The following is a 27941-nucleotide window of genomic DNA, read 5'->3' as shown; positions in this document are numbered from 1 at the left end:
CTTATATTAAGCTTTTCCCGTGAAATTTCACTGGTAAATTTTTTTTTTTCATTTCAAGCCATCCATTTAACCTTAAGAGCCCTTCACTCATCTAAAAACATATACATTCATAATCATTACTCTGCCGTTTATAAGATCTGAGTATTTAGTCACACTTGATGTTACAAAATATTTTTGTTTTTGAGATACTTGAAAAAAATGAATAGCTATTAATTTAATTATAATTATTTGAGTTGATTCGAAATAATTAGAAATATTTATAATAAAGTTCTATATGTACATTATACAATTTTTATTTATGATATAAAATAAAATTATTTCAATTTTTATGAATTTTTTAATGAATGGCTATTTTACACAGAGATGGATAGCTACTGATGAAAGTCAATAGTTTAGAATTTCAACAGACGGAAGTTAGCCACACAGTTTAAACTTTACAGTTCGCAGAGTTATAATTACGTAAAACATCTTCAAAATTATCTTCAAACTTATTTTATTTTATAATGTTTAAATTCTATTGTAATATTAATAACATTGATTATATTAATCTGATTTAAAATTTATATAAATTTATAAGATATCGTTTTCTGTCCATATAAGTCTTTCATTGTTAATATTATATCAAAATTCCAGTAAGATTGATTTTTTTGGAAAGAATATTTAATAACACATCTCTACATCTAATACAATTGAATTTTAATATATAATTTTATTAATAATGGAAAATATTATTTGTTTGAACAGAATTTTTTTTTTGTGCCACTTTTTATATAATTGTAATTGCAAGATTTCTAAGAACAGGAAGATCTTTCTTTTTCTCTTTATGAACTTGATATATTCTCTTTTACTTCTTTAAAATGAAGTAGTGTATTTTCTTTTATTGGATGATATTTTTCTTTAATTCAGTTAATTTTAACTCAGTTGAAATCTACAATAAATGCTATTTGATATTTTTAATTGATATTTTTATTTATCTAGCTAAGATTTTATTTATTTTTTTTTTTTGCGCATATTATATAACTGATGAATATTAATTTCCATATTCCACTATAATATATAAATATTATTGATTTTAATTTTCTAAAAATAATTGTTTCTTTTTGTTTGTATAATAAATCAAAATAATAAAGATACAAATCTATTCGTAATAGAATGTCAAATTTTATTTCAATACTTGTTACATTTAATTGATTTTTATTTTCACATTTTTGTATATATTATTTTAATTTAATTATATTTCAATTCCATTTAATAAACAATAATAACTCATCTATCTAGTACAAGATTTTAGAAATTTTTTTTTTTTACATATAATTTTTCAATATTTTATTTTTACGTGTATCATTTCAATTTTTCCATCCAATTCCCAACCAAAATTATATTTTAATTCCATTCAACGAACACTCTAAATCGACCCATTCGTCGCGTACAAAATTTCACAATCTTTTTCCACGCATGGTCAAGGGGAGAGGGGTGTTCGATAATTCCATTTCGCTGGATCGTTGCTCGTAGAGATCGAGATCATCGCTGAAACTGACAGCCCGTTCTCAAATAACCCCTGTATACGGTAATCGAGCGAACCTTCCCATGATTCGTATTTTTAAAATTCCAATTTCGCGATCGGGCCGATGGTTCAGCGAAAAATGGAAACGGTAGCTGCGCTTTCATGTCTCCGCGTAACCGGAAATCCACCGCCAACAGTATTGACGAACTCGAAGAAACGCCGAGTTTCCTGAATAGGCGCTTTTGATAAAGGTGCATCGAAGCGCCCTCTATGTAAAATTCATGCTGCGCAAAGAATCGGATATGTGTTATTGTTCGTGTGGTTTTTGATCTGTGAAGAACAATGAATAAAACAAGATGTTCCATCGATTGATACTGCTTTTATAACGATTCCATTGCATGTGTTTAACGGAATTATGATTTGAGGTGTATTTTTGATTTTTTGAATATATCGAAGAAGTTACAATCTAATAAATAATTTTTATATACCGACTTTCATTCCGGTTATTTCGATCTAGAATTCGGTTTAGAATTGATCAAGATGTCCCACGAATATATTAACACCTTATACATTGGTTTTGAGTAACTGTGCGCTACAATGCGATGTATTATTCAAAAGGCGGACCTACGATAATAAAAGCAAAACGCGCGGCTAGTTTTTAATGCCATTGTGGAAACGCAGTCGACGATATTTTCCTCATTGCGAAGAAAATATTTGCTGAAAATTTCATTCCCTTTACTACCACCTTTATACCATCTTCTTGCGAAAAAGTCTTATATTTCGTTTTTTTTTTTCTTTTTTCAGAATTTTGATCAAAAGGCTGGAAAACCATAGAGAACAAAACATTTAATTTCTTCAAGAAACTTTTAACGTCGTTGACATGATGGATGTGGATTTGAAACAGGATTTGGAAAGCATGGAATTTTTGTGCTGAAAGAAATTAAATAAATTGGAAGATAAGGACAATAAGAGAAAATAATTTTAAGTAAAATCAATTATTTTGATGTAATTTATTCTAAATTAATTTTTATAAAAGCTTGACGTTTTAATTAAATGTTAATTTGTATTTTATTTTTTATAATATTATACCATTTTATTTAATTTGTATTTTATATGTATATATATTATTACATTTATAATTTGTAATTTTTTATTATACTAAATTCTATTTTATTTCATGATTATTTATAATATATAAAATATGCATATTTTCCTTTATGATTTTTTTATTTTCATAAAGAAAATTTATAAATATCCAATTAAAAATATATAAATGTATTATTATTATTGTAAAAAGAATTGATTTAATTATATAAAATAAAAAGTATTTTATTTAAAACAATGTTTAATTATTTATTACCCATATAAATATAATTATACTTGGAGCATTTCAAAAAAAAAAATATTGCAAAATTAAATTGTAATCAATAATAATTTTCTATTTCATTTATAATATCTTTATAATTAATCAATCTTGCAATATTTCAATCTGAATTTTCAAAATTAAATTGGAACCAACCAATTTTCAATCCTACCAATTTTTGTACCACCGTTATCGTCAAAATCCTCCTTTATTGAATACGTCAGCCGGTGCTTGTGAAAACGTCTTTCTATCTTGCACTTTAATAAAGCCAAGAAGATGCGTGATTCCATCTAACATCTCGCCAAAGTAATCCAAACGTTTTCACTCGCGAATTTTTTCAAGAAGAAGAAAAAAGCAAAAAAAAATAGAAAAGAGAAGAAATTCCAAAAAACCTTTTTCCTTGAAGGATAAATTCGAAACTCCTCAAAGATATCTTCGAGATAACGTAACACCGTCGAAAAAGTTTCTAAGAACTCTGTCGCCGTCCATTTTATCACGAGATGAAAACCTCCAAGCTGATCCTCAAAGCGGAAGCCATTTATAATATTTTTTTTCTCTTCCTTTTTAGAGATTCCCTGGCCACTGTGTCACACGATATATGCAGTGCTATATCTACAGTGCATTTGCACTGAAATTGTATTGAGAATAGTAATTGACGTTGATTCAAGTTTTTTATGATTCGATATTTGCCATTCAATTTTTATGACAGTGGTAAATTTCAATGGAAATCGAGGGGGTCGATTTGGAAAACTGTGAAACGTTGGCTGTTTGAATTAATAGGAAGGCAAATTTGTTCTGATAACTGAATTTTTTTTTTTTTTTTCTTTTTTTGATAATCGATTGAAAATTGGAGGGATTGCGAGTATTCTGTAAAGTGGATGGATCGATTGAAAGAGCTGTGAAACATTAACTATCTGAATTGATAGAGAGACAAATTTATTTTGATAATTGGATTTTTTTAAAAAAACTAAATTTAAAACAATTTAGATTTGAAAATTAAATAATTTTTTAAAATAATTCTTTTCATTATTTATTATATATGAAAATTAAAATAATAACATGTAATGTAAGTATAGAATGTATAATATAATTATTTCTTATATGATCATTGAAAACTTTACAGCAAAAAGTCTTAAAATTAAAAAAAGTTTGCTTTAATTAACAAAAAGAAATATATATTTTCATACAATAATTAGTAGTTATTCAATTTACATTACATTGATGCAGAATTTTTTGTACATGAATTATAAATAATAATTAAAAATTATCAGAATAAATCTATCATCTTTTAGTTAGATCCTTTAGTTATATGCTTAATTATATTTTAATTATTATCAGATATATATCATTGAATAAATATGTGTAAAATATTAACTTTAATCCAAATGTGTAAAGTAAAGATAAAAAAAATTAAGAATTCTTATTCTAACCTAAAAAATTCTCTTATTTAAACACTTTCGAGGATACGATAGCAGTAATCAGCTTGTGGTCCAGGAGTATCACCTTGTGGCTGATGGTTATTCATGTGTCACGTGCAGAGCTTTAGAAATGTTCATTGGATGAGGGTGGCAAAGGATCGATGATCGGATCTGAGTAACCTCTTTGGTAAAAGCATTCGATTGGGCTGATAATCGAAGGGCGCCGTCCATGACCTACCACTTAAATCTTGACTCTGGGAAGGAAGGCAGGATTTTAAAGAGACCAATTCGATGAATTTAGAATCGATTCTAGGTTGATTCTTTTTGGTTAATATCGCAAATTGTAATCTAAAAATAAATTTAAATATTATTGTCTTATTCTTTATTTGATTGAAAATTAAATGAAAATTAAATCAAAATATAAAAAACAATACCTGAGTTAATTCATAACATGATATAGATTCATTTTCAAATTATTTTTCAAAATTATTCTCAATATTCAAACATATCCATTGTTTTTATAAATATTTTTATTTAATTTCAATTACAATTTATTTTGAATTGTAATTATTAGATCAGAATTTTGGTAAAATGAATTGATGAAATTTGATGCTCAATAAAGTTAAAAGTTCGAAGTGAAAGTATCTTCTATATCTCTAAAACTTTAATGTATCTTTCAATAAGATCTTCGATTAAAAAAAAAATCTTAATTGCAAAAATTTTCTTATCCTTTCGAACCTTCCTCGAGAAACTATCGCAATCTCTTGAGATTTCCATTTAGAGCAACTTTTATCTCCGACTGGAATAAATCCTCTAAAAAAGTTCCATTGAAGTTTGCGGAACGTTTGAAAAACAATTCAACGACTGATGCATTGCAGGAAGAAAAATTGCGATCCACCATAAATTTGTAATACGAGAAAAGAATGATGGGATATCAAATTTAGAAAGTCGAGATTAATTCATCTTAATACAAAATGCATAAATTTTCTCTCTTCTTTTTTTACGTGTAATGTTTTAACTTTTTAACGTTTTACTTTTATATATGTAAAAAACAATTCAATAATTCAAGAAAAATCGTAGATTTTACAAGAAGAAATCAAATCCATTTTCGACGATCTTTGAATAATATACCTGAAAGAGATTTTACATTAATTTCTAAGTTTGATCTTTCATTCATGATTGAAAATGTTACCATTAACTTCATTGATTATTCCATGCAGTAACTAATCCAAGAAACTGTATCTCGCTCAGCTGTCGATTCACAGATTACGGGAAATCGAAGGGGTTCGCTGAATGTGTGTTAGCACGAGGAACCTCAAGATTTGCGGTATCCCACGAATTCGTTCCTGTGGAAACTGCGGACTTTAAGCACGGACGATGGATAACCGCGAAAGAAGAGAAAAGAATTTTTTTCCTCGATGGATATCCTAATTCAAGATTCGTTGGCTCATAAGTTTTTTTAAAGTAGAAGAATGAGTTCCAGACATTAAAAAATGATCATTCTTGTGTGGTTGCTGTGAAAAATTTTATACTATAAGTATTATTCTTGTCTTACTTAGTTTCTAGTTTTATTGTTTGTTTATATATATATAGATATTTTTATATTTAATATCTTACTCTTGTTTATTTATATAGATGAAATATTGATGTGTATTCCTTCCTTGTTTGATTTTTTTTATTTATATTATCTATTTCTTATATATTTTCATTAATTTATATATGTATATATATAATAATATTTTTTTTATATCATTATATGTGATTACAAATATTTAAAATCTAAAGAAATGATATTTCTTCTTCAGAAATGAATATAAAAGGTACAAAAACACTTTTATAATCTTATTTTAATTTTGTAGATTATACCATATTACTATGCTAAATATAAGATATAAAAGATTGATTTATATATTCTGATAAATTATTCTATTCATATTTTTAAATAAATTAGTTTAATAATTAAAATTTCGAAATTATTATAGAAACATAATCCAGAATAATTCAATTGTTTCTCAATTTTCAATTTTTACCTGTTAATTATATATAGTTTAAGATACTAATATAAGTTATTCTATTATATTAGTTTTTAACATATGAAAAACTTTTTTGTAACCTGAAGCAAGATAATAATAATAAATTGATAATTATCATAAATGTATATAATTTATTTGTAATAAAAAACTAATTTTAATTGCACGATTATAAACTAACCTAAAAATAATATATTATTAACATATATAATGATTCATTTACTTACGTATGTATAACATGTATATTTTTCAAATAAATTTATTCTTTCAAAACTATTTTTCATTTATTTTCCACTTTACGCTATTATACGCTTCCATATAAATAATTAATAAAATTATAATTCATTTAACGTACTCTTTTCTTTGATCCTATAAACATTTTAACAAAATACATTGTGCGTATAAGTTAGTTACGGACGATTAAAAAAATTTTGGTGATCAACGCCATCTCGCGTTTGGATCACCGAAGCTCCGACTTGTTATTAGCATAGCAGAATGTGCAAGGAGGTATGCGAATTCGCGTGACGTCACAGACAAGGAACGCGATATTGTGCGAGAAGGACAGAGACTATTTCCCGCCAATTAAAGGACGCCATATTGAAAATTCATTAATTACTCGTTTTCTAATTAAAATTTCTGTACTTTTAAGCTTGAATCTTAAAGCTGGAACTTCAGACAAGCTTCCTTTAACAATTTTAATGCAAAATTCTTCTTAATTAATTATTTATTAACGATTAACGCGACGTATGTTCTAATGCATCAATGACGCCATATTGAAAATTCATTAATTACTACTTTTCTAATTAAATATTCCGCACTTTTAAGCTTGAATCTTGAAGCTAGAACTTTAAGCAAGTTTCTTTTATCAATTTTAATCTGAAATTCCTTTTTATTAATTATTTATTAACGATTATTACATAGAAAGTCGCAGTCGCAAATCTCCACATTATAAACAATTAATTTTTTCATATAAATAATCGCGAAATTATAAATAAAATTTATATGTGAAGATAAAGAATGAATTAACTTTTCAAATGTATATAATCATATTTAGAAAAAAATTTTATATCAACAAAAAATTACGAAAAATCTAATGAATGCCAATGATATCGATTCGATATGACGCATTAACAATTAATAAATAATTAATGAAAAATAATTTCTGATTAAAATTGACACAGGAAACTTTCCTGAAGTTCTAACTTTAAGATTCAAGCTTAAAAGTGCAAAATATTTAATTAGAAAAAGAGTAATTAATAAATTTTCAATATGGCGTCATTGATGCATGAGACTATATGTCGAATGATTATTTATTAATCGTTAATAAATAATTAATTAAGAAGAATTTCAGGTTTAAATTGATAAAAGAAATTTGCTTAAAGTTCTAGCTTCGAGATTCAAGCTTAAAAGTGCAGAATATTTAATTAGAAAACGAGTTATTAATAAATTTTCAATATGGCGTCATTGATGCATTAGAACATACGTCGCATTAATCGTTAATTAATAATTAATTAAGAAGAATTTTGCATTAAAATTGTTAAAGGAAGCTTGTCTGAAGTTCCAGCTTTAAGATTCAAGCTTAAAAGTATAGAAATTTTAATTAGAAAACGAGTAATTAATGAATTTTCAATATGGCGTCCTTTGATTGGCGGGAAATAGTCTCTGTCCTTCTCGCACAATATTGCGTTCCTTGTCTGTGACGTCACGCGAATTCGCATACCTCCTTGCACATTCTGCTATGCTAATAACAAGTCGGAGCTTCGGTGATCCAAACGCGAGATGGCGTTGATCACCAAAATTTTTTTAATCGTCCGTAACTAACTTACACACACAATATATTTTGTTAAAATGTTTATAGGATCGAAGAAAAGAGTGCGATAAATGAATTATAATTTTATTAATTATTTATATGGAAGCGTATAATAGCAAAGTGGAAAATAAATGAAAAATAGTTTTGAAAGAATAAATTTATTTGAAAAATACACATGTTATACATACGTAAGTAAATATATCATTATATATGTTAATAATATATTATTTTTAGGTTAGTTTATAATTGTACAATTAAAATTAATTTTTTATTACAAATAAATTATATACAATTGTATGATAATTATCAATTTATTATTATTATCTTGCTTTAGGTTGCAAAAAAGCTTTTCGTATCTTAAAAACTAATACAATAGAATGGAGTGACTTATGTTAGTATCTTATATAAATTATAAATAATTAACAGGTAAAAATTGAAAAGAAAAAAAAAATTGTTCTGGATTACATTATATAGTTTTTTATAATAATGTTGAAAGTATTTATAATATAATTTTATTTGTTAAATTCATTTATTTAAAAATATAAAGAGTGTAATTAATAGATACATATATTGTATATTTATATAAATTAAAAATTAAAATAAGAAAAGTTTCCTTTATAAGACAAATGAGAAAAACTAATAAAAGAAAAAAAATATATTATATAATTAAACTGTTTGCCTTTATATTACAATGAAGTAAAATAGTTATTTATATCTCAATCTCTCATTCTTTTCACACAGAGTACCTTTCTTAAAATTATATACTTATTTATATACATATACAAATTATTTATTTTTATGTATATACATTTTTCATAAAATATGTTAGTTTAAATAGCTTTATAGATATATGAAATTTAATAATTAGAAATAAGTAAAATGATTAAAAAATTTTTAGTTGCTGAGAATAAGAAAGTAAGTACAAGGTAAATATAAAATAGGTAAGTATATTAAATTTCAAAAATTTTGTATGCCAAAAACTAAATTTATTGGAAGAACATAGTATGCAAATAGATATCATATGAATTTTTTCTAAACAACAAAATTTTTTGTCCAAATTCTATTGTAAATACTTATCTCTTACTTACTCTCTACTTTTACTATTTTTTTTTCAATTTTTAATATTTATATTAATAGTTTTCTTAATTTTATAGATACTTACCATTTGACATACTTATCTTTATTATACTTACCTCTTGTAACTCTCTTTATTTTTATTCAGTTTCTGGTATTTTTAAATAGTTTTCTTAATCCTACAAATAGTTACCTATTTTACAATTGGATGACTATTTATAATAAAATATATAAAAAAAAATATTCTTAAAGCGATCAATTTCTATATCTAATTGTAAAATTTAGAAATTAATAATATTTTCATCATATCTGAAAAAAAGAAGAATTAATTTGTGAACTTTGAAAATATACTAAACTATGAATTATAAATTTCATTTGAAATAAAAATATTTTAAGAAACATTTATAAATGATATTAAAATTGAAAAAAAACTATTAAATTTAATGTTTAATCTATCTAAATATTTTACTATTAATTTCTTCCAATCACCGATCAATCTTCCCAACATCATTCCATTTCCTCAACAGCAGTCTAACAATACAATTCCATCATCGTACATATTTCGACCGATTATAATCCATATCGTTTCTCATTGTACATTTAATGGACTTCGAGTCGGTAAATTTATCGATACGAGAGAAAGTAAGGTTAAATAAAAACCACATGGTTGAGTCACGATAGAATGAGACGAGTAACTTCTCTTCAAGGATGCTTATTCCTTACAAAAACAGGGAGGAGTGTTTACAAAGAAGAAGGCGACCATAGAGAGATCTGGCGGGGAATTAAGTTTTCACAAGTAAAAGCATCGAAATGGCTTGGAAAAGCAAGTGGAAAAGTTGGTGGTGGCGCGAAAAAGACGAGAGCTCAAAGGAGGGGATGAAACCGGAAACGACACAGAAAGACAGGCCTCCCGCCCCCTCTTTTCTGTCGCGAGAATACCTCTCGGTTGAATGGTGCTCGATATTCCCTTCTTTTTCTTTTAATTTCTTTTTCTGTCGCAAGAACGAAGACAGATTGCCATGCGGTGAACCTCGTTTCCTTTGCTTCCATTCGATTGCTTTTCTCTTTTCATTCGTAGCTACCTTCGAAGAACGTTTCATTCGTTTTCTTCCTTATCTATTCGTCCATTCTATACTTTTATTTGTCTCTCAATAAAGGAAACTGGTATTTTTTTCTCCGTATCTATTAATAGCCGAACAGGCTTGACTCGAGAGCGTGAGGTGTTGTTTTTAGGTTAGGTTAGGGAAAAAGTACAACCGATTACTACAATTACTGCTATTATTAGTAAAATTGATACGAATTTGCAAGACTTTCACGAATATAACTTGTACAAAATTTCTGTTCTGAACATAATTAAACTAATTCCCTTTGCTAATTGTGAAATAAAAGAAAATGTGCCTGGGATCTTATTCACGCTTGTAGAATAAAACTTGAATACCTTTTTTGTACAAAAATAAATATTTATTTTTTAATTTTGTAAGATTTTCAACAATGTCTAAAGCTTTTTTGCCACATGATCATTTCCTATCAGGAAAAATACATTATCTATCCGGTACATACTTAACAAATTAAATCTAACCTAACTTAACCATCAAAGCTACACGATGAAAGAATTGAAAAAAATATTGAAATACTGAATCGATACGAAAAGAAATTTGGATATAAAATATTCGCTTATAAGATTATTTGACAAAAAAACTTGTGGTTCAGAAGGTTGTAGTTTCAATTAAAGCAACGCTGTCACGCCACCTTTAGTACTCTTTGGCAATGCAATTAGCCGGGTTCGCCACTTCTGCCAAAGGTATCCCTTAAAAGGGCTGAAAGCGCGTGATAATTAAGACACCGGTGCCACTTGCAAGAATAATTAAGTACTGGGGACCGAATAGCGGTCGATGCTTCTTTCCTTGGGGAGATGGATGTGTGGGTGGTGCGGTGATCGCTCGAACGAGCACGCTCGCGTCGTTGATTCAAGAATATACCTGTGAAAATTAAGTGAGGTTAGGAAACGTTGAATGGGAACGATGATAATTTGATAGTATAGTTGATGAACGAGAAAGATAGTTTTTGGTTAGCTTGATATATGAAAAGTTTTAATGAAAAGAGGGAAAAGACGATGATATTAGGAAACATATTTTGAGAAAGAGAAAGAGATTTTACGAATAGATTTATTTCAAAAATGTAAAAATAAAAAAAATATACCTGGATAAAAAGAAAAATGTGGCTTCTGGGAATAGATATTCCCTAATAGAATTCCAACAATTCGAACGAAGAATATGTTTACATTTTTGCAGCGAAATCCACTAACAAATACCTAAAAAAAACCAAATAAAAAAATATTAAAATAATTTAAAAATGCGTACAAAATAAAATAATTTTATTTTAATCATATTAATTATCGTATTAGCTTTTTAAACCCAGTTCAATAAAAAAAAAGAAAATTCTTCAAATTTCCCAAACCAATTTCGAATTATTATTCAAATAAAAATCATTGATCCAAAATTTACCAGTGCATCGAATTTGATCAATTATTATCAACGGGAAATTATCTTTCTTCCCTGTTTTCTCTTGTGAAAAACACGATATCGAATGTCAAAAATTGGCAAAAATAGTCTCTTATCTCCAATCTCTCGAGAGAAAAATATATCTAGCGATAAACGATTGGATAAAAGGAAACGGGATCCGGAGGAGGTTGTCTATTGGCCGAGAATCAGTTGCCAACTCGAACGACGCAAAAGTCACTTCGATTTCACGGTTTAAGAGACGGTCGATCCGAAAGTCGCGCGCGTGAAACTTTTTTTTTTTTCCCCCGACGATAGAAATTGAATTTTCCGAGTTTTCGAATCGGCGGCGATTCGATTTGTTCCACGATGTCAGCGTCCGGCGAAACTTTGCCAACTTTTAACGATTTGAACGCGATCGATTCTGGAGGGGAAAAAAAATAAGAGAACGAGGGATTGATCGAATGTTACTATCGATGCGTGATATTAAAAGGGGAATTAGAGGCATGGAAAAATTAGAATGATTTTTTTCGAGTTAAAAAAAATAAAGGGGAAAGACGGAGCTTGTAAAAGATTGTTGTTATCGATTTTTTAATTGAAAGGAGGCGTTCGAGAAATTAATTGTTCGAGTTGAAATAAGACGGAGATGAAGAATAAAAAAAGGATAAATTTTGAGACTTTGTTTTTCAGTTTACGAGTGACAATTTTCATCGATTTTTCAATCTTTATAAAATTAATTGATGATAAATCGTCATATATCGAAAGCTGTATTTATTAATAAAACCTAAAAGTAAAATTTAATTTATCGTTTAATTCCATCATTAAATTCTTCACTTTGCAATCACATAATTAACAATTGCCAATTTTAATTTATCCTTTATAAATTTATTTTCATTCAATTAATTTAATTCAATTCCGAACAATACAATTCAACACACAACAAAAGGATATTTTATTATAGACTTTGCTTTTACAGAAATCATATTATAAAATGTGCGCTGTGAATCAAGCGTATTTTTTAAATTAATTGAAAATTTACATGCGAATTGAATAATAATTTTAATTGAATAAAAAATATTTTTATCCCAAAATTTTTTTCCAATTTTTTTTCACAAAAAAAAAATTTATTCATCCTCTAAGATACCTTTTTTTATTTTTCCAATTTTTTTTTATTATCTTTCAAAGAATATCGCCTCTCTAATCAATTTCATTTCTTCAATCAATTTATCAACAAATGTTCGTTCCATATCGAGGCTACGACATTTCCAGAAAAAAAATTTCAATCTGAAATTACCTTCATTACCCTAGCTACCTTGGCATTATCCCCTTTGGTACACGAATATCGTGCCCTTTCATGCTCTCCATTCACTCCTCGGTGCCTTTCCTTAACAATGCACTTAGACGCCATTACTGACAGCATGGCGTCAAATAACGCGGTGACAATAAAATTAAAACTATCCCGGCCGAATGGAACTGAATGCGCATTCAAGCACCTTCGATTCACACCATCACCACGATATTTCAGATCGCATTATCACGTTATGAAATATCGACGACACAATTGCACACCATTTGCTCTTGTCTTTTTTAACAGGTTATGATCGATGCGCTAGTAATTTCGCAGCTTGCAACTATCAGAAGAAGGCTGAATAATTGGGCGACGATATTTCGAAAGAAGATTTCCTATAACGAAATAACAAATTGAGAATCTTTATCGAGAATTCTTAAGAATATTCTTTTTCAAATATTAACTATATTTTATAATTATCCATAAGGAATATTTAAAATAGAATTTTTATACCGATAAAAATACGATAAATAGTGAAGAAAATGAGTTGAAATTCTTTCTCCTATTTTATTCTTTGTCAACAATAAAAAAAAGAAATAATACCTTTATTATCATTTTATTTTAATTTGTTGATGATGAAAATAAAAACCTCGAACTCGATCTATTATACCGGCGGAAGGTTAACCTAATATATTTAATATATAACCTATAAATGAAGAAAAATTTCAAGAAGATAAATAAAAAAAAAAAAAAAAAAAGAAATCGATAGATAAATTTTAAAACAGAATTTCTAAATTTTTACCGAGAAGAGAGATAAAATGTGGTGGTGAAAAATTGATCGTCTCTTATTGGAAAGATTGTATTGGCTGTTGTAAAGTGCATTCTATCGTGTGCTCGAACGTAGGAAAGCAAAATTTATGGAACGTTTACTGTCGTGGTTGGCGGGTTGCTTATACGTTTTGTTACGTGGACGAGTCTCTCATTTTTCTATACACAAGAATTCCGATTAATGTTCTCTTGGTCTTTCTGCGTCTAATAAATTTCTCGAGGTACAAAATCGATATGGATTAGAATCGAATACACATCTGAAAAAAATAAAAGCTAAATTAATAAAGAGAGATTGTTAAAAGTATAAAAATTTGAATTAATATCACGATATCCATACGATGAATAATATCCCGAATATATATATCTAACCTATTTAATTCGCACGACTAAAATTTCTCGACACTCGAACAAGTTTCCAAGTTTCGACCCGTCTTCTTCAAAATTCCTTCCTCTCCTTCCTCGTTTCGAATATGCTCGCTGTTTTCTAAACACGTTGCACGTTGGTTTGTGTATTAATTGTGGAAGAAAAAGGAACACGAAACGTACATGTATACGCAGAAGGAACAGAACTGGGAAAGGATACGGTAGTTAACGGCGATGAAAAAGAGTAGGGGAGGGGAGGCGGGAGGTGGGAGGGGCGTGAAACGTGACCGAACAAAATGTCGGATAGAGATCCAACGAACGAGAAAAAGGGACAACACGCCTGACGAGAATACCGGAAACGGAGGATCGAATTGCACTCGATCCGTCGATTGCTCGAATGTTTGTGAAGAATTTCACCTTTTCGATCATACCCACGTATACTATTTCATATCCATAGAAGTCTTTCAAGAAAATAAATAAATTTATCCTAAATTTGCCATTGAAACTCGTACGTTAATTCAGATGATTAATGATTTAAATTAATTTGCAAAAAAAAAATTGAGAAAAATAAAAAGACTGAATTAAATAGATCCAATGATCGTTTTATATAAAATTTATATGCGATTTTTTTTTTTTTTCGTTATTTCTATCGATCTCCAAAAAAGGAGTGGGGGAGAGAGAGAGAGAGAGAGAGAGAATGAAAATAGAACAGAAAGAAAGAGTTAAGGCTATTGTAGATAGATCCGACTATTGTGGCCGGAAATTCTCTTCGTTCGGCTTGTTCCTTCGATCACGATTCACGAAATTCATCGTGCAAAGAACGATTCGTTTGTTATCTCTCTTTTTGTCACTCCGTGCAGAGGTATCGTTCACAACAATTCATTCTTCTAACGAAATAAATTTTTCGTTTTCGAAATTGAATCGTTTCGTGGCCAACGCTTTCGCCCTTTTTTTAATTCCTTTTTAATTTCGTTTTTATTTTGTTTTTTTTTTTTCTTTTTTTTATCAAACGAAAATATTGAAGGGAAAATTCGAGAATTAATGGATTGTGTTTAATAGATTTGAAAACTTTTCTATTTTTTTTTTTTTTGTTTGCTTTCGATCCTTCATTTAGTGGAAAATAGTAAAAAAAAATGAAGATGATAAATTATTCTTCGCGGTTCTTAATTATAGAAAATTGTATTTGAAGAGATGCTATCAAGTTGATTTTTTTTTTCTTATTAAAATTATTTTCCTTTATTTGTAATTATTTTATCCTATAAATTAATAAAAATTAATAAAAATTAATTTATTAATAATTATTTTATTAATTATTAATAATTAATTTATTAATAAAAATTAATAAAAAGTTAATAAAAATTAATTGAAATTAATTTTAATTCAATTTTAAAACAATTTTTATCGATTTTCAATTTTTGGCAGATTCAAAATTTGGAATAGAAAATTTTGTAGAAAAAGAATTTTAAATAATAGTTTAAAGTGAATGAAATTTAGATGATCATGCATATATGAATCATATGTTCCTTTCTTTTGAAACTACTATTAACAGGCAACAAAACACTTTTTCGTCATTTTATGGCTCGCCTGGAATATCTTTTTTATGATAAATAGGAAACTGCGAAACTTTGTATTATTCCCCAGAGATTCCCTTTTATCGTTTTGACAAAGTAATATTGCATGTCGAGAAAAAATAAAATGAACTGAAAAATAAGGAAAAGAAAAATTTATCGTTCAATTTTTTTTTTTTAAATTTCTTATGAAGAAAAAATTTCATCCAAAACGTATACTTATCGATTCTTCCATAATTATAAAAATATTCTCGTTTTATGCCTCAAAGATTTTTATTTCTCTTCTATAATGTAATAATTAATATATAATTAATATATTTTAATAATAAAATAATATATTACATATTAACATATAATTAATATAATTAATAATAATCTATATAATAATATAATAATTAATCAAGAAAATTTAAATATTTAAATTATAATTTAATTAAAATAATTTATAAAATAATTATAATTTAAATATTTTACCAGTGTTTTTTTTCTTTTTCAAGTTACATTAAAATATATACCATGTATTTTATAAAGAGATCCAGAATCGAATCATTTATCAATTTATTTCTCCCTAAAAAATTAACCTAACTTTTTACTTTTACCTCAAGAAGGTAATATTTAACGTTTAAGTGTTTTTCATCAACTCTGCAGTTGAGAAACACTGCTCTACACCATCAACACACAACGATATAACGTTGTTGATGAAATTCCAATTTTTAAGAAAACGATCGTTAGCACGACGAATGAATCGTCTGCGTTGTCGTGGTTCCAATTTTGGATTAACGATGTCGTATCTCACACTCGATAATCATGGTACTTTTGATATATAATCAAAGAATCGAATTTCTTTATGGACAAAAATAAATAAATAAAAAAAAATGAATGTAAATAAATATTTTTTAACTATATGTTAAATATCATTTACAATAACAATGTTTAAATAAACAAATCAAATTTATTGCAATTAAAAATGAAATAATTAATTTGAAATATTGTATCTGAATTTTGTAATTTTCTAACTAAAATAAAAATTAATTCATTTTTAAAATTTGTATATATATATATATATGTATCTCAATTTTTCGATAAATATTTTAACAACGATCAAGAGAGAAACAAAGAATTTTGCTGGATAAAAATATTTACAGTTTGCTAAATTAAAGTTGCGTCAGGTACAGTTGGTTCTTAAATGGCCGACAATCTGGAAACATCAAGTGTGTTGGCAACAGTGGTCTAAACCATATCTAGACCACAGTTTCTTGACCACAATAGTCGAGCAAATATGAGAGGAGAGGGAAAAATAAAGATTTCTTAAATTGCTTGGTAAGATATACACAAGCTAAAATCTTGTGAAATTGGCAAATATTTATAACAAAGTATACAAAGTAATTAGAAAGAATAATTTTTATCTTTACAACATTAAAATATTACTAGCCATATCTAATAGCGAATGAGAAATAAAAAAATAAAGAATAAAAAATTTTCCAAGAAAATATCAATAATTATTCAAATTTTTTTTATCCAATAATTAATCCAAATTACATTAGCATCAAAATAAATATTTATTTAATTATTTCTTTTAAATCAATTTTTTCCCCTACTTGTAATTCGTATCTATTATCTCTATTATAAGATAAAATTTTATTTCCATAATATTAAAAAAAAAAAAAAAATCAAAATATCGTTCCATTTCGGATTTTACGATTTCATTTCGTATGCCGATGTCTCGTGGAAATAGCCTTTATATCGTTCGATCGCTCGTTGTAACGATCCTTTTAAGAAAATGGCTCTCGGCTCAAGTATCCATAAAACGATCCGATATGTATTGTATACGAGAGATATACAGTGGTAGTGGACAGTTTCGCAATCAAACATCTTCGAGGTTATATTTCAACTGAATTTCTAGATATTTTCTCGTTTGTCTTTTAATAACGCTTATGGCATAAAATTATAAACGTAGAAATATAAATATGTATCAACAATTGTGTTTCGTTTCTTTTTTCAAAGAAACGATAATAAGATTAATAACGAGAAGATTGAACGACTGAGAAACATAACCTAACTTTCATAAAATGTAATAAGAACGTGAAACGTGTAAATGTGAAAAAGGTGATGAAATGGTAATAAGAAGAGCAAACATAACCTAACTTTTAAAATTGAAATAAAGAAACTTGTAAGTAGACCGATGTTTATGCATTTATGGAAAATTTATAAATATAGAAAGGTGTGTATACTTGATGTGAAAAATCTATTCAATACATATATTTACATATTTTAATACTTTAAACAGGAATTTTTTTAATTTGCAAAAAAACACTCGTTCTTTCTCTTTATGAGATAAAATAATTACTGGATATAAAGCATTTAAAGAAAAAAACACGATGCAGGGAAAATATCTCTGCATCAACTTGTATATGCATATGTATTTCTTTTTCATTCACTTTTACTTTTTCTAATTCTCGTTTCGATTAATTACTGAATGTTAAAAAAAAGTGCACATACAAAGAGAAAATACCTCTGATCTCTGCCTCAAGATTGTATTAAAGCCACTGCGTTATCCAGGAAAGATTAAGTAGCTATTTCACGCATTGGAATTGGCCATTCCAAGATTACACACTCTTATCTTCTAACGAAGCAATCTCCTTTAAGCGAGTGTGGTATAACTCACTAATCACAACGGACTTAATTTGATCCCAAATTGCTGGAAATAAATAATCTCGTTATCTCGTAAACTATAACTCCTTTCGCATCATACAAGCATTTATTTTGGTATAAATAAAAAATTACATTTTTTTATAATTTAAAATAATTTCTATTTCAACGACAAACATTCGTTTACGCCTGCAACGTGAATGAAGTACGTTCCCTGCATTAATTAATAATTTTGCACGATCGAAATTATTTTATTCGATGCTTCAAATTAATTTCTCCCCCCTTCTGTCTCCTCTTTCATAACAAATTTAATTTTTATTCTCATTTTTAGAATAAAAATATAAAATTATTACTTGTGTATTATTTATATCCATAAATTTTATATTATATATTCATTTATTTAATTTAATAATTCCCTTTCAATTAATAATTTTGCAATTATACAATCTATGGAATCAAATCTATACTTTAATTTTTTAAAAAATAATTTCAACCAAAAGTTTCATCATAATTAAAAAATTTTATCCTCGAATATAAATTCCAATTCATCAGAGAAAAAACACTCGATTTTTCCAACCAGGGTGGCCAGGATCGACAATGATCCGGGGATAAATTAGGAAAAATGGAATCGCAACCCCCGTTGAAAGTTGAACTCCGTTGGCCAACGTTTAATCGTCGTGACATTTCACAGCAATTTAACTACGTGCAAATGACTCTGTTGAGAAAGGAGAGAAATGGAAGAGAAGAGGGAAGAAACGAAAAGAAAAGAAATGAAATGGATGCACAACTCAAACACGAAATACCAGGAGAGCACGATGATTTTGACGAGAGAAGGTTTTGTAATTGACATACCAATTAATTTAATTGGACCGTTACTATGCTTTTTTTTTTACTCCTCCTCCCCCTCTCCCTTCTTTTTTTATTTTACACTATATGCACGCCTTTTGTGCGTGGACCGACTGAAATCGCCGATTACGTTGGCAGAACTCGTCGTTGATAATGCACTGTGAACATATGAACGTATTTTTAGTCGAAAAGTTTTGTATTTGGCGAGGAGAAGAGAGAGAACGATGGTGAAAAATTATTCGTGGAGAGTGAATTAATCAGGATTATCGAAAATATTGGTAATTTATTTATTTTTCATCATTCGAATCTTTCCTTCAAAATTAATTTAGCTTCAAAATTTATTTTAGAATTAATATAGTGAAAGTAATTGTGAACTATGAAATTTTGATAAAAATATTTGAAAAATAAAGAAAGAATATCTAAGATCATAAATTTAACGATATACTTTTGCTAAAAAAAAAAAAATTTGAAAAAGATGCTACAGTCTTATTATTAATTAAAATCGAACAATGAATTCGATATGTTACCAATTATTCCGTTCCAAATATTTTTTAATCCGAAAATAAGAATATCCATCGAGATGATATCGAATAAGGGAGGACGTTGATTCGATCCTCGAAAGTAATCAGAAAAATTTCATTTGGTCAAAATAACCGAGAATTCGTGGAAACGGATAGTTCCGCTTTAGCGTTGAAAGGGATCCAACGAGAGAGAGAGAGAGAGAGAGAGAGAGAGAGAGAGAGAGAGAGAGAGAGAGAGAGAGAGAGAGAGAGAGAGAGAGAGAGAGAGAGAGAGAGAGAGAGAGAGAGAGAGAGAGAGAGAGAGAGAGAGAGAGAGAGAGAGAGAGAGAGAGAGAGAGAGAGAGAGAGAGAGAGAGAGAGGAGAGAGAGAGAGAGAGAGAGAGAGAGAGAGAGAGAGAGAGAGAGAGAGAGAGAGAGAGAGAGAGAGAGAGAGAGAGAGAGAGAGAGAGAGAGAGAGAGAGAGAGAGAGAGAGAGAGAGAGAGAGAGAGAGAGAGAGAGAGAGAGAGAGAGAGAGAGAGTTCTATCTCTGGAAAAACACATTTTTACATCGACAAAAAGAAGTCGAGGAAAAAAACATCTGGAGACGTTCATCGAAATGCAAAACAAATTTGAAACGACGTGCATCTCATTCGACGTCATTCGAATTTCAGATAATTACGATTCGAGAGAGGTGAGAAGGAAATATATATTTCGCGCTTTTTCTCCGATCAATCGCGTAATTATTTATGGAAAAATGTATTGATAAAAATCATATATTTTATTCCCAACGAATATATTTGTATGATAATGAGCGTCGCATTGGTGAATTTATTATCATAAATAATGTGTATCGTTTTACGAAATAAATACACTGGATTAATCAATGTAAACCGTGCTATGGATTGATCGATGCGTGAAATAGAATTACAAGGGGAATAAGAAATATAATTTATACAGGGAATAAAATTGATCGATTTCGGAAATGATGGAATAAAAATTTCGAATGAAATTTAAATATTATGAGAAATTTACGAAAATTTTATATGTATTTATCTATATTCTTTTAATTGAGAAATCTTTTTATTAATTAATTGAAAAATTAATCATTGGATTAATAAATGTTTTTGAGAATTTTGAGAATTTATTGAAAAAAAAAATAGATCCAAATTTTTATTACAATGTTGAAAAAGAAATATGATACCACCACAAGAATATATAATGAGCATCTGAAAAAAATTCAAAGAGAAAAATGGAACAAATAAGAATTTTTAGAATTAATCGATATTTATATCGAAAAATGGAATACTTTAATGTCAACAAGAAGAAACAGTATATCATCGTATAATTTACTTAAAATAAAAATATATATATATATTAAAATATCTTTAATAAATAATTAAACTGTAATATTTTTTATATCAAATAACATGATAAATTATTTTCATTACGATATTGTGATGTAAACAGGTGGCAACCTGTTTCTACAGAATTACAGTTTTAAAACGGGCGCAAGGTCACGAAATGATACAGGAAAAACAAACTTTAAGCCACAAAACAATGATAATGAAACGAGGAAGTTCTTCCGCAAAAGTTTTTCCAACCGGAAGCCGAGGTTCAACGCCGTTCTTTCCACGCCACGTCTCTCCTTTTCACCTCCCCCCTCCCCTCTATTGCACCACGAAATTATTAAATTAAAATAATCTGCTTCAACCCGAATCCGAAACTTAAACTTTCAAACGAATTTAAATTAACTTCAACAAGCCTCCCCCTCCCTCCGAAACTGGATGAATACTAATTTCTTTTCGATCTATGTACAATCCTTGTTTTATATCGTTTAAATTACGATAACAATGAATGTTAAATTATTTCGCGTTGAATTATTATTATTATTGATTTTTTTTTAAAGATGTTGTGTAATTAAAGAAAAGATTCGTAAAAGTTAGGTTAGGTTAAGGTAGAAGGATTCGTAAATAGGAGAGACAAATTGTATGTATATAAAATAAATATATATTTAAATATTTAATATATATTTATTTAAAATATATATTATAATATATATTTAAAATATATATTTAATATTAATATATATTTAATATTAATATATATTTAATATTAATATATATTTTATTATATATTATATTATAGTATTAATATATATTTAAAATAAATATATATTACCACCGATTAGACTCGTTACATTCAATGGCACTCGATAAAGAAAAATAGAGAAACAACAGAATTTTTCCATTGTTAAAAGATATACACGAATCCCCCTAAGGAACTTTCGACAGCACATAGGTATATACAATGTAAGGCTTTATGCAAAGCCTTTCTAACCGACTCTTCAAACCTCGAAAACGTCGTCCACGTGCATAACACTCTTTGCTTTCACGGATAAAAGCAAACGCATCGCTTTCCCTTTGGCGTAGCCCCCGTGTACAATCTTGCGCAATATGCCCGCGGCTTGATTTCACTCCTTACGGATGCATCCAACACGCGGTACGCATACCCTGTCTGCTTATAGAACGATAGATTATTATTATTAGCCACGGCATAGTTGTTCACGTGAAGCGAAAAACTAAATTTAGAAGAATCTTTCTCGATCGATAATTTTATTCCATGTTTACTCCTCTGGTAATTAAAACTACAATTTCATTAAACGAGAGGTTAAATATTTGAAATGCGAATATTTAAATTTTCTCAATTAATTATCTTAGATGTTTTCGTTCTATTTTATCTATAACGTATTTCCTTTGTTAAATTTGAATTGATTTGATTAATCGATTGATCAGAATATTAAATTCAGAAGAATTTTTCTCGATCGATAATTTTACCTCCATTTGAAATGCGAATATTTAAAGTTTCTTAATTAATTATTTTAAATGTTTTCGTTCTATTTTATCTACAACTATTATTTCATTTATCAAATTTGTTGGATTTGATTAATCGATTGATCAGAATTAATATTAAATTCAGAAGAATTTTTCTCGATCGATAATTTTATCTCCATTTGAAATGCGAATATTTAAATTTTCTTAATTAATTATCTTAGATGTTTTCATTCTATTTTATCTACTACTATTATTTCGTTTGTCAAATTTGCTGGATTCGATTAATCGATTGATCAGAATTAATATTAAATTCAGAAGAATTTTTCTCGATCGATAATTTTACTCCATACATTTACTCCTCTGGTAATAATAATCGAAACGAATTTGATTAAACGAGAGAGTAAATATTTGAAACACGAGTATTTTAATTTTCTAAATTAATTGCTTTGTTAAATTGCTACTAAATTTGCCGAAACGATTTAATCAAACGATCGAACACCGGAACACGTATAATTACGTTTTCAAGCTTGAAAACTTTTGGATACCTAATGGATCATGGCAATCGTCGATTTCCAGGCTCAGCAGTTCACCGATCTTCAAACATCCGGCAATTAGTTAGTCACGTATCGACTCTTATACCGACCAACTCGATGACTGCGCTTTAAATCAATCGAAGCGTCTGATCTTGCACTCTGAACGTCTTAAACGAACGTCTTAACCACAGGGAGGGAGGGATCCGTCGAATATTAGATCAAATTTCGAAGCAACTTCTAATAAAACTTAATAAACTAAAGAAAAATAAAGAAACTAAAAATAAAGAAAAAACTTAATAAAGAAAAAACTTAATAAAGAAAAATTAATTAAATATATATCTGAATTAAATAAATTATCCTGCAAATCTAATTTGCACGTATACATTAATTCTTTAATACGTTTTAATAAAATTAACAGACTTATCTTGAATCGAACCATCTTATATGACATTGTACATCGTCACTTTGCATTTTAATAAAAACATCGCGATCAGCGACACGCGCGCATCAGGGGCGAACGAATCAGGAGCCCGAGGTGGAAAATATTTTCTCAGCGATGCATACATGCATATAAATTAACTGTTCCCCTTAATTGAGATACGAATCCTCGAGCAAGAAGAAACATTTTTCTTCTCTCATGTATTTAGCCAGAAATTACCACTCTTACTAATTATAATTATTACGGTTAATTGATAAAGATTTCTAGGGGAGCTGGAACGGTTAAAAATTATATTTTACAATATTTTAATAATCGTTGAAAGATTATTGCATCTCGTTTGAAAATGATTTTCCACGATTCGACGTGAAATACGAATAAATTTTTTCGTTCGTGATAAAAATTTTGCGAAGAAAAATAATTATTCTTTCGAATAAATGATTGGACGTGGATGGATTATATATTTTTTATTTTTTTTTAAAGAAAACATCTGACACGGTATTTCTTAAAGATCGGATTAATACACGATGTAAAATTACCTTTATAATACCTTTATTTGCATAAACACAACGGGTCGAAGAAAGATGACTTACGTAATGAACACCTGTCTAATTTCCAGAGAACAGAAGATTATTAAGATTACGCAAGTTGATATTTACTCGAGCTATTTTATTTATCTTCTTATTAAAAAATAAATAAAAAAAAAGTTTGAAAATTTCGACAAATAATCTCGAACGTACAACACCTTTACCATTAATTTCGATACGAATTAATTCGATGTCCTGAAACACGAGATCCTGTTGTACAAAAAGATTCCTACCTATCCAACGTATCGATCCGTTCTAACCGTTAAAAATCTTCCCTTTTCCCTTCGTTTCCACGAGATGGAACGTGGGTTCGAGCATATCCAAGTGTACAAACATATTAGACCGTTAACGAAGAGACAAGAGTTAAAATTGAATATTCGTTCGTCTCTGCTCGATCGCGCGTAACGCGAATGATTTTCCAGAAAATTTAACACGACCATTTCGTGTAACTAGGAGATCGATTCGAAACTCTGGTTTGCGGAAAACAAGAGGAGGATATATATATATGTATATATATGTACATATATATATATATATATATGTATGTATGTATATCGAACAGTAGGGAAACGTTTACCAAACCGAATTATCGGCGAGTTCTTCGGTTAAACGATCGTTTTCGTTCGAGTTTGGCAAATTGAATTTCTCGATTAATATTCGGCGTCACTTGTAACGCGCGCAGAAATTTATCGCGAAGACAAAATGCATTTCATCGGCTAATTGGGATTAACGTTAGCTGGGGGAGGGGGGAAAGGGAGATAGAATACGTGAAAATTCGAAATAACTTTGGAAATTTGCATTAATCAGATTTGCTGGATATCTCCGTAAGTAGTAATTATCAAGGGAAATTTTGGATTAAATTTAACAACTTTCTCTCTCTCTCTCTCTTTTTTTTTTCTAAAAGTTATTTTTAATCGATCGATATAATAATTTTGTTTATTCGAATGATGATTTATTTCTATAATTATTATTCGTTTTAAATTAAGATTTGTCAACGAAATAAATGAAGCTTTGATATATATTTTTCGAAAGAATAATTGAATATTGCTGATCATCTGGCAAAAGGGAATCGTTATTAGGGTTATTAATGGAATCTCGTCTTGCGAATTAGCGTAAGAGCAAATAAATTCATTTTCAGTGAGGAAATCAATTACCGTGGCGCGGAACAAACGAGGAAGGATGAACCGCTGATTGCCATGTTGCTTTGATACTTTGATACTCGTGATGGTGGAGCCGAACGTATCTATTTATCTGCGGCAAAATGTTATTTCCCAGAATCGTGTACATGAACGCGCTTCCCGCGAGATAAACACTTGACAAGTATATATCGGTGATCGAATTTCAAAAATGTGTATCACCAATTTTTCCACTTTCGATTTTTGAGTTAGAGTTATTTGATCCAGGTTAATCCGATTCCGATTATTTTTGGATATTTTTAAAGTTAAAAATTTTCGAGATTCTAACTGGAAATAAATTCAAAATATAAAAAGCAATAAAGTAGATTTAAATTGTAGATTTTAAATTTCTAAAAAGCATACAGAACTTTTCAATTTTAATTAAAAGATAAAGGATCCATGAAATTTGAAATATTTTATATTCGATATCTAGGGATTCCTAGATCCTTAAAAAACACGTAAGACTTTCTAATTATACTTAAAAGTTAAAGGATCCATAGAATTTGAAATATTTTATATTCTATTATATCTAGGGATTTCTAGATCCTTAAGAAACATGTAAGACTTTCTAATTTTACTTAAAAGTTAAAAGATCCATGAAATTTGAAATATTTTATATTCTATTATATCTAGGGATTCCTAGATCCTTAAGAAACACATAAGACTTTCTAATTTTACTTAAAAATTAAAAAATCCATAGAATTTGAAATATTTTATATTCCATATCTAGGGATCTCTAAATCCTTAAAAAACATAAAACTTAAAACTTTCTAATTATACTTAAAAATTAAAAGATCCATAGAATTTGAAATATTTTATATTCCATTATATCTAGGGATCCCTAGATCTTAAAACACGTAAGACTTTCTAATTTTACTTAAAAAGTAAAGGATGCATAAAATTTGAAATATTTTATATTCGTAATTCTAGGGATCCCTAGATCCTTAAAAAACACGTAAGACTTTCTAATTTTACTTAAAAGTTAAAGAACGCTTGTAATAAAACTCGAAGTATTTCTCTATTAGAATAATAGTTGAAAAATAAAGAAAAAAAAAATGTTGGAAAGAAAATTTCAAGCAAGAAGATAATAACAGACAACGTTCCATTTTATTTTCTCTTTCTTTCTGGAATAGAATTCAATTTTATACAAAATTAAACTATGCACCTCGTTTCCAACTTATCCAACGTTATGGAAAAAAACTATGAAACTATAGGGACAGCTTAGCAGAGAGATGAAAACATCGTTCGTGGGATTGGATGCAACTACGGTAAGGATATTACACGAGGAGGGAAAGGATACGAACCTGTCCAGAAGGTGCCTCCTGACTTGGAGAGAAATTCAACCGAGGACAACTTTTCTATTTACCCTTCACCCCTCGTATGTGAACTCTTAATGATACTGAATTATTCATGAGCCAGACTTTTCGCTTTCCTTCCATATAATTTATGCCCTTTCCACTAATGTTCTTTCATTTACTATTTTCTCTCTCTTTCTCTTTATTTCTTGCATTCTTCAGTATAGAATTCAATAGAGAATTCTTCAATCGAACATCTAAATTATTCACTTTAGAATTATCATTAAACTTCTCAAAATTATATTTCATATTTCTTTCTTTCTTTTTTTTGCAAACAATTAAAAATATTTCCTATCTTTATATATTCATTGATATGAATTATAAATTATCTACTATATTTAAATATATTTAAATATATCAACGCTATTCTTCCATCAAAATCGAAATTGAAACAAAGTTGAGGATTTTAAACCCGAATCGAAATCGATGCATTATCCAAAAAAGGAATTGAAGAAGAGAGGAAAAAGGAGGACTCTTTTTTAATTCGATCTATGATACGAAATAAAATAACTTAATCCTCCCGTGGCGGCACACTCGTTCGATTCGTAATCGCTTCTCCTCTGCCCGAAAAACTTGGACGGAGAGTTTCAACCGTCCCTCCTCCCTCCTCAACCAGGAGGGGAGGGTAGGACGAGTTTGAAGAACAATAGTTGGAATTGGTTGACCAGGAATTTTTATTGAACGAATCGGAATCGATGCCTTTCTTCCCTCCAAAGTTAATCCTCCCCCGTTTTGATTAACCGCCATTGCATCCATCCTTTTTTGAAGATATCTCGATGCGATTACATCCTCGAACACGAATAGATTCAATGATATTTTATATTATATATAAAAAAAAAAAGATATCTGTATTATTTATTTGGGTGGAATCAATTTATTTTTCGTAAAAAAAAAAAAAAAAAAAGAAACGTAGCGATTGACATTGTAACATCGATCCAAAACAATGGAGAGCACTCGAGTAAACTGGGAAAACAATCCAACTTGAAATTGGATTATTTTGAAAATTATCAATGGCTCGTTGCTTGAAATTTATTTAAATTAATTTCATCCCGATTTTTTTTATTACAATTATCTCCCATTTTTTTTTTTATCTTAATTCTGATTTTCCAACTCGTACAACGAACGTGTGTTAATTAAGTAGAATTCGTCAATTTGAAATTTTTCCACTAACGAAAATTGGCAACGATATTTATTAAAAAGAGGTCTCTATTAACAGCTCTTTCCAAATTTTTTCAAAACAACGAATTTTTCGGCAAACAGGAAGAAAAAAAAAAGAGTTTCTTT

General features: G+C 28.4%; 2 protein-coding genes and 2 long non-coding RNA genes across 11 annotated transcripts in view; 1 reads left to right on the top strand and 3 right to left on the bottom strand.

The window, feature by feature from the left end:
* LOC725750 overlaps window positions 1–27941 on the bottom strand; it is an 83959-nt gene that overhangs the window by 28693 nt on the left and 27325 nt on the right. The window lies entirely within an intron of this gene.
* LOC100578375 lies at window positions 4026–6023 on the bottom strand. Its single transcript, XR_119760.4, has 4 exons — window positions 5903–6023; window positions 5478–5799; window positions 4720–5416; window positions 4026–4633 (listed from the first exon to the last, which is right to left on the bottom strand). It is a non-coding gene; the product is annotated as an uncharacterized LOC100578375 (long non-coding RNA).
* Window positions 10639–19260, bottom strand: LOC100578162. 5 transcript variants are annotated; one of them, XR_003305581.1, is made up of 8 exons: window positions 19246–19260; window positions 18257–18442; window positions 14183–14297; window positions 13788–14070; window positions 13589–13691; window positions 12992–13380; window positions 11399–11510; window positions 10639–11178 (listed from the first exon to the last, which is right to left on the bottom strand). XR_003305581.1 is itself a non-coding variant. In XM_003249158.4 (6 exons), the coding sequence occupies exons 4-6, from the start codon at window positions 13115–13117 to the stop codon at window positions 10973–10975; spliced, it is 444 nt and encodes a 147-aa protein (XP_003249206.1). In that variant the 5' UTR covers window positions 13118–13380; window positions 13589–13691; window positions 13788–14070; window positions 14183–14670; the 3' UTR covers window positions 10639–10972. The 5 variants fall into 5 exon arrangements, 3 of the variants coding, with proteins under 3 accessions (XP_003249206.1, XP_026299435.1, XP_016770679.1); XM_003249158.4 differs by lacking the exons at window positions 18257–18442; window positions 19246–19260 and having other exon boundaries at window positions 14183–14670; XM_026443650.1 differs by lacking the exons at window positions 18257–18442; window positions 19246–19260 and having other exon boundaries at window positions 13589–13670; window positions 14183–14670.
* On the top strand, window positions 17308–20001 carry LOC102655106. Its single transcript, XR_003305584.1, has 2 exons — window positions 17308–17914; window positions 18974–20001. It is a non-coding gene; the product is annotated as an uncharacterized LOC102655106 (long non-coding RNA).

The sequence above is a fragment of the Apis mellifera genome, linkage group LG11, assembly GCF_003254395.2.
Source record: "Apis mellifera strain DH4 linkage group LG11, Amel_HAv3.1, whole genome shotgun sequence".
In the NCBI taxonomy this organism is placed as follows: domain Eukaryota; kingdom Metazoa; phylum Arthropoda; class Insecta; order Hymenoptera; family Apidae; genus Apis; species Apis mellifera.
This window is presented reverse-complemented; position numbering and strand designations above follow the sequence as displayed.